The sequence below is a fragment of the Trachemys scripta genome, chromosome 2 (assembly GCF_013100865.1).
Source record: "Trachemys scripta elegans isolate TJP31775 chromosome 2, CAS_Tse_1.0, whole genome shotgun sequence".
Classification (NCBI taxonomy): domain Eukaryota; kingdom Metazoa; phylum Chordata; order Testudines; family Emydidae; genus Trachemys; species Trachemys scripta.
The window spans coordinates 273565716-273580682 of NC_048299.1; the positions used below are offsets into that span (position 1 = coordinate 273565716).

A 14967-nucleotide genomic window follows, 5' to 3' on the forward strand; every position below is an offset into this window, starting at 1 on the left:
ACAGATCTTGGGAGACAGACCTGTCCTCGCTTACAGACAACCCCCCAACCTAAAGCAAATACTCACCAGCAACCACACATCACTGAACAAAACCACTAACCCAGGAACCTATCCTTGTAACAAACCCCGATGCCAACTCTGTCCACACATCTATTCAAGTGACATCATCATAGGACCTAATCACATCAGCCATACCATCAGGGGCTCGTTCACCTGCACATCTACCAATGTGATATATGCCATCATGTGCCAGCAATGCCCCTCTGCCATGTACATTGGCCAAACCGACAGTCTCTACGCAAAAGAATTAATGGACACAAATCTGACATCAGGAATCAAAATACTCAAAAACCAGTGGGAGAACACTTTAACCTGTCTGGTCATTCAGTGACAGACCTGCGGGTGGCTATATTACAACAGAAAAACTTCAAAAACAGACTCCAAAGAGAGACTGCAGAGCTAGAATTGATATGCAAACTAGACACAATCAACTCCGGTTTGAATAAGGACTGGGAATGGCTGAGCCATTATAAACATTGACTCTATCTCCCCTTGTAAGTACTCTCACACCTATTATCAAACTGTCTGTACTGGCCTAGCTTGATAATCACTTCAAAAGTTTTTTTTCTCTTAATTAATTGGCCTCTCAGAGTTGGTAAGACAACTCCCACCTGTTTATGCTCTCTGTATGTGTGTATATATATCTCCTCAATATATGTTCCATTCTATATGCATCCGAAGAAGTGGGCTGTAGTCCACGAAAGCTTATGCTCTAATAAATTTGTTAGTCTCTAAGGTGCCACAAGTACTCCTGTTCTTCTTTTTGCGGATACAGACTAACACGGCTGTTACTCTGAACCCTTTTTCCAGATCATTTATGAATATGTTGAACAGCACTGCTCTCAGTACAGATCGCTGGGGGACACCACCATTTGCCTTCTCCATTCTGAAAACTGATCATTCATTCCTACCCTATGTTTTCTGTCTTTTAACCAGTTACTAATCCATGAGAGGACCTTCCCTCTTACTGTATGACTGCTTAATTTGCTTAAAAGCCTTTGGTGAAGGATCTTGTCAAAAACTTTCTGAAAGTCTAAGTACAGTGTATCCACTGGACCATCTTTGTCTACATGTTGTTGACTCCTCAAAGAATTCTAATTAGGGCTGTCGATTAATCGCAGTTAACTCACACGATTAACTCAAAAAAATTAACTGCGATTAAAAAAATTAATCATGATTAATCGCACGGTTAAACACTAGAATACCAATTGAAATTTAACAACTATTTTGGATGTTTTTCTACATTTTCAAATATATTGATTTCTATTACAACACAGAATGCAAAGTGTACAGTGCTCACTTTATATTATTTTTGATTATAAACATTTGCACTATAAAAGTGATAAACAAAAGAAATACTATTTTTGAGTTCACCACATACAAGTACTGTAGTGCAATCTCTATCGTGAAAGTGTAATTTACAAATGTAGATTTTTTTTTTGTTACAAAACTGCACTCTAAAGTGTAAAACTTTAGAGCCTACAAGTCCACTCAGTCCTATTTCTTGGTCAGCCAATCGCTAAGACAAACAAGTTTGTTTACATTTACGGGAGATACTGCAGCCTGCTTCTTATTTACAATGTCACCTGAAAGTGAGAACAGGCATTCACATGGCACTTTTGTAGCCAGCGTTGCAAGATATTTACGTGCCAGATATGCTAAACATTCATATGCCCCTTCATGCTTCAGACACTATTCCGGAGGACATGCTTCCATGCTGATAATGTTTGTTAAAAAAAATAGTGTGTTAATTAAATTTCTGACTGAACTCCTTGGGGAGAATTGTATGTCCCCTGCTCTGTTTTACCCGAATTCTGTACTTGTATTAAGTGAACTGAAAAATAAGATTTCTTTTGTTTTTTACAGTGCAAATATTTGTATTTAAAAATAAATAGAAAGTGAGCACTGTACACTTTGTATTCTGTGTTGTAATTGAAATCAATATGTTTGAAAATGTAGAAAACATCCAAAAATATTTAAATGGTATTCTATTATTGTTTAACAGTGCGATTGATTGTGATTAATTTTTTTAATCACACGATTAATCGTGATTAATTTTTTTAATTGCTTGACAGCCCTAATTGGTCAGATTTGTGACCTAAAAAGAATTGCTCAGATGTGGGATTCTCCCACACATCCTCTAAAGTGAAGATTGATGCAAAGAATTAATTTAGCTTTTCCACAATGGCCTTATCTTCCTTGAGTGCTCCTTTAGCACCTCGATCATCCAGTGGCCCCACTCATTTTTGGCAAGCTTCCTGCTTCTGATGTACTTAACAATGTTTGCTGTTAGTTTTTGAGTCTTTGGCTAGTTGCTCTTCAAATTCTTTTCTGACCTCCCTCATTATATTTTTACATTTGACTTGCCAGAATTTATGCTCCTTTCTATTTTCCTTGGTAGGATTTAACTATCAATTTTAAAAGGATGCCTTTTTGCCTCTAACTGCATCTTTTATTTCGTTGTTTAGCCATGGTGGCACTTTTTTTGGTCCTCTTACTATGGGATATATATTTAATCTGAGCCTCTATTATGGCGATTTTAAAAAGTTTCCATGCAGCTTACTGGCATTTTACTTTTATGACTGTACCTTTTAATTTCCTTTTAACTAGCATCCTCATTTTTGTGTAGTCCCCCTTTAAATAATTTGGTCTTTCAAAGGCAGCTTTGAATTTATTGAAATGTATTTGAATTTATTCACTGGTTTATCACTAAACACAGAGATTTTCACAGTTTAAGGCCTAAAGGTACCATTAGATGATCTAGTCTGACCTCCTATATATCACCAGACATTGTCACCCAGAATCATCTATGTTAAGTCCAAATACTTTATTTAGACAAAAGCAGTTCAGTCCTCAAGAGACTAAGCTGTGTGCCAAGGTGCCACAAATGACCAAGGCCCCTGCAATGACAAGGAAATAACTAGGTGATGATTCCAGCAGGTGAACTATGGTCCATGCTGCAGAAGAAGGCACAAATCCCCAAGGTCCAAGCCAATCTGACCTCGGGGAATATTCCATCCTGCCCCCAAATCTGATGAGCAGTTTGACCCTCAGCATGTGAGCAAGACTCACTAGCTAAGCATCCAAGACAGTGCTGTGACGGGTTAGAGCACAGAAACCCCCTTGGGAGCTGCCATCTGATGTGCCAAGACTACTTCTGCCCCTGCTTTCCCTGCCAGCTCTGGACCCCAGCACCCTGTTTTGCTGAGCCAGATACGCCCGTCTGCTCCAACACAGACCCAGGGTCTGAATTACTTGCCCCAAAGCTGCAGGCTTCACTGAAAGCAGCTTACAGAAGTCTTCTTGTCTTTAACACTCAGATGCCCAACTCCCAATGGGGTCTAAACCCAAATAAATCCGTTTTACCCTGTATAAAGCTTATACAGAGTAAGCTCATGAATTGTTCGCCCTCTATAACACTGATAGAGAGATATGCACAGCTATTTGCCCCCTGCCCCTCCCCCAGTATTAATACATACTCTGGGTTAATAAGTAAAAAATGATTTTATTAAGTACATAAAGTAGGATTTAAGTGGTTTCAAGCAGTAACAGACAGAACAAAGTGAATTACCAAGCAAAATAAAATACTAAAGTCTATGTTTAATCAAACTGAATATAGATAAAATCTCACCCTGAAAGATGTTTCAATAAGTCTCTTTCACAGACTGGACGCCTTCCTAGTCTGGGCACAAACATTTCCCCTGGTACAGCCCTTGTTCCAGCTCAGGTGGAAGCTAGGAGATTCCTCATGATGGCTCTCCTTTTTCTCTGTTCCATTCACTTATATATCTTTTGCATAAGGTGGGAATCCTTTGTCCCTCTGGGTTCCCACTTCTCAATGGAAAAGCACCAGGTTAAAGATGGATTCCAGTTCAGGTAACATGATCACATGTCACTGTAAGACTTCATTACCCACTTGCCAGCACACAGGTATACAGGAAGACTTACAGGTAAAACAGAGCCATTTCCAGTCAATTGTTCTGATTAATGGGAGTCATCAAGATTCCAAACCACCACTAATGGCCCACGCTTTGCATAATTACAATAGGCCCTCAGAGTTATATTTCATATTTCTAGTTTCAGATACAAGAGTGATACATTTATACAAATAGGATGATCACACTCAGTAGATTATAAGCTTTGTAATGATACCTTACAAGAAACCTTTTGCATGAAGCATATTCCAGTTATATCAACATATTTTCAAAAAGTCATATAGAGTGCAATGTCACAAGAGCATTGGTCCACTCCTTCTGGTGTTCCTTTCTCCAGTTGTGCCCAATCTGATGTTTCAGAAGAAGGTGAGAGAAAACAACAGCAAGAAACGAGACCCATACAAGGAGACCAACCACATGGCTCATAGCTAAGGCTAAGATTTTGTCATGGATATTTTTAGTAAAAGTCATGGACAGGCAATAAAGAAAAATTCACAGATGCTGGTGACCTGTCCCTGACTTTTACTAAAAATAGCCATGATAAAATGGGAAGGGACTGGACAGCAGCGGGGTGGCTGGGAGCTCTGGGGCCCCCACCACCTGTGCGGACTCAGAGCTCCAGGGTCCCCGTCCCCCTCCCCAGCAATGGGGAGCTGTGGGAATCCCCCTGCTGCCCCCAGAGTAGGGAGCTGCCAGGGTCCCCCTGCCCTGTGGCGGCAGCAGCCAGGGAGCTCCCAGCATCCTCATACCCCACAACTGCGGCAGCCAGGAAACTCCTGGGGAACCCCTGCCCCGCAGCAGCACTGGATAGCTGTGGGGGTACCCCTGCCGCCATGGCTGGCGGGGATACCCCTGTATCCCAGAGAGACCGGGAGCTGCAGGGTACCCCTCTGCCTGCAGCAGCTGGGAGCTTGGGGGCCCCTTGCTTCAGGCAGTGGGGATACCTTACAGCCTGCAGCTTCCGAACGCCGGGGCTGAAGTCACGGAGGTCTTTGGGGATTCCATGACTTCCACGACCTCCGTGACAAAATTGTAGCCTTACTCATAGGTAACATTCAGTTCTCAGAGACTGCTCAAAATACTCATTTCTGCTATTTGTACCTTATTTCAAATTCTATTCTCCACTCCATTTCTTTCTGTGAATGAAACCATCATCCTAATGGAAATGCATCAGTATTATCAAAGCCATATGCCTCCTTTGCAGAACATCAGACCTACCACATGATTTACCATATTACTTCATCAAAACACATCTATTCTAGCTAGTTAAAAAAAAAAACCCACATTCCAGCTCAAATTATTCTCTGTTTTGCACCATTTTTCAAAGTGGTACTTATGTTTGGCTAGCTTTGCACACCTCCCTCTTGCAGTTTGTGAAACATTTCCAACAACAAACCAGGCTCAGATGCTAAGGTGACAGATGCTTTAACAGTTCGTAAATTTCTTCCCTTAAAAACAGTTACAAGTTTAGGTTAAATTATGGACTGGGTGTGTGTGTGGTATGAGAGTGTGCCTTGTAGTCTGGTAAACTATCATACATAGACTTCTCTTCCCCTGGTTCTCAGGCCCTCAGAAACTGAGGAGGAAGTGTTCCACATCATTCTCTAGTTATCCTTCCTGCCAACTCAGGAGCAGCATTTGTTAATTTCATCAGATTCTACTTCCACTGAAACCCAATTGGAAGCTAAGCCAGTACAAAGTAGGGTTGAACTGGGAGAACATTTAAGGGTCACAGTACTTCTGAAGGTGCAGCTTCTTTTTTCTTAATTAACCCCATGTTGCTCAGGAGTAGACCAATTAGTTTACTTGAAGAGTGAAACAAGTCTTGTGTCAAGGCTCTTCCTTAGCTGACCGCTTTACATGAGCATTCAGCTCCCTTTGGTGGGATTATTTAAATTCAAAAGATCCAGGTGACTCTCTTGTCAGTAAAAGATAGACTCCATTTAAGTCACTATGGGCCACCTCCTTCCCAGATGCTAATAAACTGAGAATCATCAACTAGAGACAGCTGAGACACAATATATTTATAAGCATTTATTTTGTGTACCTAACACACATGATTCTATTTGCTAGGTGACCTTAAATTACTACTTGAATAACACAATAAGAGAACTTTGAAAAGAAAAATAACTCTTTAACGCAACACTCTTACATGGTTTGGAGGTTCCTTTAAATCCCAGCAATGGTAACAGATTGCAGTAAGTAGGAGTGAAAGTGCTTCCCGGAAAAAAATCCTACCTCACATTATGTTTTCTGGTTAAGATTTCAGAAAGACTGAGTGAGCATTTGACTATGTGGGGATAAGAATGGAGTTTTCATTAATTAATTTAGACCATTTATTAATGCTAACAGTTAAGAATTGCAGTCACCTTTACTAAAATAATCAGAGATGGTTAAATCAAGTCCAGTGATGAGAAGCCAACTTATAGATAGCAGGTTATTAAAATTATTAGGGAACAGTTTAAAATAAGTTTTATATATCAAATATATTAATTCTGTGCAAAAATAAATATGTTTAATAATTAGGGTCTCAAAAATAGTTCTGTTGTATAATAACTGTTTTATTTAGACTAAAATACCAAGAAACTTAAGAAATAAAGTATTGTTCATGGTAACAACAGCCATGAGCTGTCATTTTTCTAAAACGCTATTGTTTCCTGAAGTGAGCACTCACTGCGAGGTGTTAAAAGCACATCAGATTTGCTAAGACTCATTTCCGTAACCTTAAGATGGGTATATAATCCAAAACTCAGAGTAAAAGGGTAGGGAGTGAGGGAAGTCAACATCCTAATGATATAAAAGTTCATACTTCACATGTCTCCTGATAATTAGCCTCTAACAACTTTGCTAAGATTGTTAGTTATCCTATAAAATGACTTGGTGCTTGAATTGTCAATCAGTTTTACTACCTGACTACTGTTACAGTTAAATCAGAAAGATGGTACCGGCAGCAGCACCCCTTACACCAGGCTAGGACCTAGATTTAGTACAGATTCAGAAGGAAAAGCATTATCCACTGAATGACTAATATTATTCACCCAAGTGTTCCTTGAAGGTCTTTCATCCAAGTACTAACCAAGCCTAAATCTGCTTCGTTTGTAAGATCAGAGATATAATAGCAACTGGAAGGGAAACAAGTTCAAGCAAAAACAAAACCCCTCTCTCCAAACAAACAAAAACCAAACCTAATCAGTAAATAACTCAGATTTGCATTGTGAGGTGACAGAGATTCCAGCTCTCACAAATATGTTTTATGAATAGGGCCCAACCAAATTCACGGCCATGAAAAACACATCACAGACCATGGAATCTGGTCTTCTCCCTGTGAAATCTGGTCTTTTGTGTGCTTTTAACCTATACTATGCAGATTTCACTGAGGAGACCAGCGTTTGTCAAATTGGGGGTCCTGACCCAAAAGGGAGTTGCAGGGGGGTTGCAAGGTTATTTTAGGGGAGGGGGTTGTAGTATTGCCACTCTTTCTTCTGCACTGCCTTCAGAGCTGGGCGGCTGAAGAGCCATGGCTGTTGGCCGGGCGCCCAGCTCTGAAGGCAGCACCCAACCAGCAGCAGTGCAGAAGTAAGGGTGGCAATACCATACCATGCTATCCACTTCTGCGCTGCTGATGGCAGCGGCTCTGCCTTCAGAGCGGGGCTCCCAGCCAACAGTTGCCGCTCTCCAGCTGCCCAGCTCTGAAGGCAGAGCGACGACCAGCAGCAGCGCAGAAATAAGGGTAGCAGTACCACAACCACCCCTTACAATAACCTTGGAACCCCACCATCACAACTCCTTTTTGCGTCAGGACCCCTACAATTACAATACCATGAAATATCAGCATAGCTGAAATCGTGAAATGTACGATTTTTAAAATCCTATGACCATGACATTGACCAAAATGGACTGTGAATTTGGTAGGGCCCTATTTATGAACCTGTCCATCAAAATGCTGCTCTCAGATTGGCATGAATCTGGAGAAACAATGAACAGCAGTTAAGTTACTTGGAATTTACATTGGTGTAACACAGCAGAATGAGAGAACAATGCTATTCATCATGGATACTTTGTACAGAAAGTAAGTAGTGAATAGCTGATTACAGGGAAAGGGCAACCGCTACATGAACTATAGAGCAGTGCCAGAGATCTGGCAGCAGAGAGATCTAATTGCAATTAGGTCAGCACTCAGTATCAGTGCGTAGGTAGGAAGCAGATTTTAAGGTCTTAAAACAATAACAAAAGAGAAAGGAGCTGCTGTTCTGAACAACCACACTGAATATGAATACGATTTAGTGAAACATTGTGAAGCATTTAAGGAATCAGTGCTTGCCACTGGGTTATGTATAGTGCACTTAAAGCTTTATCAGCCAAATTCAAACAAATAATTACCAACAGAGAAAGTAGGGCAGTGGTGGGCAACCTGCGGCCCATCAGGGTAATCTGGTGGCGGGCTGCCAGACAATTTGTTTACATTTGAACGGCCGCCAGCAGCTCCCAGTAGCTGCGGTTCGCCGTTCCCAGCCAATGGGAGTTGCGGGAAGGGGCGGCCAGCACATCCCTGCGACCTGCACCGCTTCCCGCAGCTCCCATTTGCCGGGACGGCGAACCGCGGCCACTGGGAGCTGCAGGCGGCCGCTCAAATGTAAACAAACTGCGACAGCCCACCAACTGATTACCCTGATGGGCCGTGTGCGGCCCACGGGCCACAGGTTGCCCACCACTGAATTAGGGACTTTTGGGGAAAATCAAGAACATGAATTAAGACATATGGGCACATTACCAAATATCTGATGAAATGTTAGATATGAATTACATAGTATTTATACTGAAGGCAGTGAAGGGAGCTATAAAATCAATTTAATAGATTAGCCAATGGTCCAAAATAAAGACATCCATCTGAATGTTTATTTCTTTAACAGATTACCTTTCCTTGACTGTAGATATCTCACAGCCCTTATCAAAGTAGGCCAGATCAGTTTCATTTCCCTAAGGTTAAGCTGATGAACAGTACACGGAGTATTCGTCAGCTGAAGAATGGTCATCATCCAATTGCAAAAATAGTACAAACAACTTCTCTTCTGTCTTATTTTCTTTGGTGGGCATGTGGTATAGTGTATTCTAGAAATGACTGATATTCCCCGATTCATATGTCATAACCTTTAATTCCCACCTATATTGAATCAAAACAAAAAAGGGAATTGTGTGGGGCTGTTCTTAATTTATTTCAAGAAAGCGAAGGCTGCATAAGGAAGTTTTCAAAGAAATTATATTACAGGATCTCATTAGATACAGGAGATGTGTTCAGCCACTGGAAAGTGTATGCGGGAGGGACAGCTTTTCATTTGTTTAGTAGCTCAATGAGCAATACTGACTTACTCCAGTGTGAACTGCATCCAGCAATCCTCAGCTGGAAGGACAGGTTAGCCTGCTGTGGTCCCTTTAAGGTAGTAAAGCAAAAGGGAAAAAAAAAAAATCAAAACCAAACATGCCATGTCAACAGTTTTCTAGTTCCTCTAATAAGTAACAAAATTCATTATTTCCTTTTGGAAAGTTTTCTCTTGACTTTTCCACTTATATTCAAGAGCTTCAATTATAAAATAGCTTAAGAAAAAGAGTGATATTCTTTTAAAGTTGTACACAAATTTGGTGCATCTTAGTGGCAAAAAGATCAGTTGACAAAACTGACTACAGCTATGCCTGATATGGACAGGAGCTTTGAAAGTTATTCCCTGCAAAAGCATTTGAGTTTAGACCCCTGGGTCACTGAACAGGGACTGAATCCTAAGGCTAAACTGTGCCACAGCTATGTAGTTTCTGATGTATAAATAGAAGTCATCCTTATATCAACTCCTTCCACCAATCATCAATTTTCTAACAGTAAAGTACAGATTAACTGAAAATAAATGCAATTAATTGCTTTTGTCAAATATTACTCCATAGTGAAATGGCATACTCTGTATATTCTCAGATACTATCAGAGTGTGGTACTCAAGTTCTCACACAGGCTGTTTATTGCATATAGGGTTTTTTTCCTCTGATGCATATTGCAATAGTATTTTGAGCACTTAGCAAACTTTAATGAATTTACCCTCAACAGATCTATGACACAGAGCAGTATTATTCCCATTTCACAGACAAGGAAACAGAGGCACAAAAGGGCTAAAGTGCATAGGTCACACATGAAGCCAATGGCAGTGATGCAGTATGTCCATGTTTAAGGATTTATTTTTTTAATATAAAAATAAATAAATTTACCATTAATTTAATCTAGACCAACAAACATGGTATTAGCTACTAGATATTCTGTAGGTTTTGCTTACAAACCTCAGAATTACCATCTGCTTATTTTACATATACTTATTTCCCCCTACAGCTTCTGAACTAAATGTATCACTCTGTGATCTAAGTTAACAATACTGCAATATTTCATGTCGTTAGTCTTTTAAATATCCACATTGAAATGAATGTGAATATGAAAATAAACCCCAAATCTATACTTACTGTCAGTTATGTTACGTGCTTTACAGGCTGCTTCTTTTCCTAACAGAAGATTAAGTTTTCTTGCGACTAGCTATATTTTGCTAGCATACAATTGTGTTTGACCCACACATATTTTTACATACACAGTGGTTTCTGTTACCACCATCCATGTAGGAAGTACACAAATGTCTTCTGAACTACAGTGTAAATATTAATACCTTGACATTCAGTTGAAATACACCAACCATGTAAGTTTTGTCCTTATGCCTCATTACTGCTCAATTTCAAGTCAGCTCCTATCATTACATTAGTTATAAAGTACACATCTGTTGTTTTTATTACCGCTAATAAATGTTGATATCAACTTCTCAACCATCAAGAAAACAAATAATAAGCGTCAGGATTTTATCCTGTATGATTCGTTTCACTGAAATCAGCACTTTTAAAGAAAATAAATTGAGAACTTCTCCCCAAAGGAAAGTGAAAGGCAGGAATAGATTCATCAGCAGTTTTTAAAATTGCACAAATATTAAAACAAAATAATCACTACATTAAGATTGGTGAAACTAAAAACAAAATAGCTAAAATAATGGCCATTCACGGATTTCAAAACATTTTTTAAGAAAAAGCATTACAGCTGTCAGGTGAAAGAGGATTCAGCCGATTGTTTCACCTTAGAATTGCATGACCAGAATACATCAATTTTACTTTGTATCTTGTGTTAATTTTTTTTTCTTTCACTATTACTCACCCGTGGTAAAACATTAATTTGACACAGAAAAAAACATAATTAAGTCATGTGTACCTTTAGCCCAGCATATTGGGAATGGACTACAGCCGCTTTTCTCCATATAGATAGCACCTGCTTGTTTCCGGGCCTGTTGGCCTGCCAATTCCAACAACAACATACACACAATCGTATAGAGATCAAGCCAGGCTTCAGCATACAATGTCCCAATTCAGTGCTCCAATACTATTTGCTCCTGCAGGGGGGCTGGGAAGCCAGCCACTTGAATGTATTCAATCCACAAGCAAGGAGAAAACTATTAACCTTGCCTACATTTGGTCTCTTTTCATCTAGTTTGCAGGAAAGGTAGAAGCAAAATACTGTAGTATTCCTTTGGTAATATGTTCCAGCAGCATGAAGAATGCCTTTCAGTTACAGAAGCGTCTCATGCCTCAACAATTTAAAGCACAGATCATCCTTTTCCAGGGTGAGCTACTGAACAGAATGCTACCAGCCAGTAATGTGACTGTGTGTGTGTGTGTCTGTATTCCTAGATTCATTCAGGAGGGAGGAGGGAGGAAAGGAGGGGCAGGAGGGAAGGCGATTAGCAAGCACCTTATTAATATGCTAATCTCACCCTTCTGTTCAATTCACACAGCAGACTCCTGTTTACAAAACTGACAGCAGATTCTAAAATTGACTAAGCTGCAAATCAAGCCTGACCCAGGTCATGTCTGTAGAGGTGCTCCCCCAACCGTTTTTGTTTTAAATTCATGCCTCTGGTATTTTACCAACCTAGCCTGACATTTGATTTTCAATAACTTCCCTAATAAGATAAGAACAATGAAAAACTGAACAATGAATAACTTGAAAATGTAGAGTATCCTGAAGTATCCAGCAGAACAAAAATATTTTAGTAAAAACAAAACAATACAAAAAATAAAAATAAAAAAGCCTACTCGCTTAATATTTTCCATCAGATTTAGAGACTATTTTACAGTAAATTTAGCTTTATAAAATGTACAGCAAGAGCTGATTAAAATTTCCCTAAACTTCAAAGGAAGCAGGATTGAGCTCTAGATCAGGAATCTAACTTAACCACATTTTTTAGAATTAAACTAGAGAAGAAACAATGATAGATCAAAACATTGGTGAAAGGTGAGCTAACACTAAGGAAATAGCACACCACAATGTCCACTATAATCAGTACCATAGCTAGCTCCCCTCTAAAAATATGACCACTACTTTATTCTCTTGCAGCTGAAAGAAGGCATAGGTCATCACATATACTTCTCTATCTGCACATATTACACTTCATATATAAAAGGTTAACTGAAGATAGATTTGATTTTCTTTCAATGTCTGGGCACCAGGAATAAAAATGATATTATACATTATGTTTAATATATATTTATGCACATGCAATATACCATGTAGAATTCATTTCTGCTGAATCACCTGTTCATGTTATATATTGAAATGAAATGTTTATTAACTGTGTTGTAAAACCCTTTTTCTATAACAAGCTGTGTGCACTATTGGGAGGGTGTGCCTGTGGTATGTGTATAGCATGTATGTAGACAAACAAAAATTACAAAACTCCCATCTTCTCTCTTCTAGTGGAAGGTTCCACCGTACACATTATAAACATATGTTTCATTATAGAACATAACAAAAAAATAGATTCATAAAATAAATATTATAAACTCTTGGGGACAAAAATATACTATTCCTATCATTAAACTATTCATAAATTCCATATTAGCCATCTCTAATGTATAGCCCTCGATAAAAAGACAAGGTGAGTGAGGTAATATCTTTTATTGGACCAACATCTTATGGTCAGAGAGACAAGTTCTGTGTTAGCTCATAAGCTTGTCTCTCTCTCTCTCTCTCTCTCTCTCTCTCACACACACACACACACACACACAGACAGAAATTGGTCAAATAAAAGGTATTACCTCACCCATCTTGTCTCTCTAGTATCCTGGCACCTGCATGGCTACAACACCACCACATACAATCCTCAATAGTAAGACATAGAGCTTAAATAACTAAAACCATTACCAAAAGATTTAGTTTTAAGTTAACCCAATCACCAAACTGACTCATTTGCCTAGGTGTAACAGCACACACAATACTTTCAATTACGTATTTAATTAAATTTATGTGCTTACAGATTACATCACTGCCATTTTGGTTTCTCGATGCAGACAACCAGAAGGGTCTATTTATAGTCTCGAGGTAACAAATACTGTTGCTTCCTTCCAAAAGTACAATTTTTTTTTAATTTAAAAGAAAAAAAAGTTATCCACTGCAAAAATAGAGATTAGAGCACAACCAAGCCACAGATGTTCTGCATCAGTGCCCAGGCACAATGACCAAAGCGCTTTCTGGGGCTGAAGAGAGCCAAAGAGACTTAGGGAAATGCAGGGTCTCTCCTCCCCTGAAAGTTTTTGAAACTACACAATACTGCAGAAGCATCCAAATCCTGTCAACTCTGGGTTCTTATATGTTTACCTTTAAGGACATAACAGCACAAGCAATAGTACAGGTAACAGTTCTTGTTCATTTCAGCCATATATCTGGTACAAGGTAATTATTGTTACTGTTACTTGTTCAGGGCTGATAATGTGCTTGGTTCTGTGCCACAGGCAAAGATAAGAGGCAGAAGAAGGATGGTCTTGTAATTAAGACTCTGGCCAGAGGCTCAAGAAAGCTGATTTTAATATCCAGTTCTGCTACCAACCTCTTTTATGACCATGAGGAAGTCACAGTCTCTTTTTACCTTAGTTCCCCATCTATAAATTAAGGACAATATTTCCCCCACCCTTTGCCTCTTTGTCTATTTAGAGTGTAAGGTCCCCAGGACAGGAACTTTCTTACTATGTGTAGGTGCAGCCTCAAGCAAAACGGAGCCGTGGAATACAAATAAATAATATGTCCCCTACCATGAAGAGGTTACAGTCCAAAAGAGACACATACAGAAGACAGCACTTAACAGGATGTTCTAGTAAATCCAGGAGGTAAGACTGGTTTTGGACTTGTTTTTATTTAATTGTTATTTTAATAGAATAAAAACTCCTATTGGGTAAGTTTGTGGAAAAGTGGGTTATCAAGAAGAATCTGAAAGAAGAGAATGCACTGGCTCATGTTTTTTAAAGCTTATATGGATGTTAATAAAGAAGTAGTGACACTGAACAAATGGATTTCAGAGGGTTCTGAACACCCTCTTCCCAGGACTTGTTCCTGTTATATCTTGTTACAGTACTGGGAAAGGTGAGAACCAAAGCTTTGCACCAAACCAATAATACAATGTTTAATATGTGCTCAATGGTTCGATACACATTTATTATAAACATATTTTTAAAATCTGTAAATAGTAATTTACAAAATAGACCAAATGGTCCTAAAGTGCAAGGATTTAAACTAACCAAACCCGCGTGTGTGTTTTCATCTGCCTTTCTAACAAAAACATTACTGTAGAACACAACTCAAAAAGAAGCCAGGGCAGCATTCTACCTTAAAAATCACATCACTGTTTATAGACCTGACTCAAATGGGTGACCCAGACAAGTCTTTGAATACCTTAGAGGCAGGGAAAACCAGACGAGAAACAGCAATAGCTACAGGGCCACACATTTCCCACCACACACATGACTTTTCAGGACTAGTAACTTTACCTGAAGCTGTTGACAGGGGGCACTGCATGAGGCAGCATTCGTGTGTTTGTGTAGATTCTCCGCATTCACATTTGCGGCCGTTCCTCAGATC

General features: G+C 39.3%; 1 protein-coding gene across 10 annotated transcripts in view; it reads right to left on the bottom strand.

The window, feature by feature from the left end:
* The window catches only part of PTK2 (protein tyrosine kinase 2), a 368873-nt gene that overhangs the window by 263280 nt on the left and 90626 nt on the right, over positions 1-14967 (bottom strand). The window contains exon 1 of one of the 10 annotated variants that reach the window (XM_034763676.1): positions 11272-11401. The exons of 8 other annotated variants lie outside the window; for them this stretch is intronic. In XM_034763676.1, coding sequence (XP_034619567.1) covers positions 11272-11374 — 103 coding nt within the window. In that variant the 5' untranslated portion in view covers positions 11375-11401. Of the gene's footprint in view, positions 1-11271; positions 11402-14967 lie in introns of those variants that run through there. One more of the 10 variants, XM_034763682.1, reaches the window with a different exon arrangement.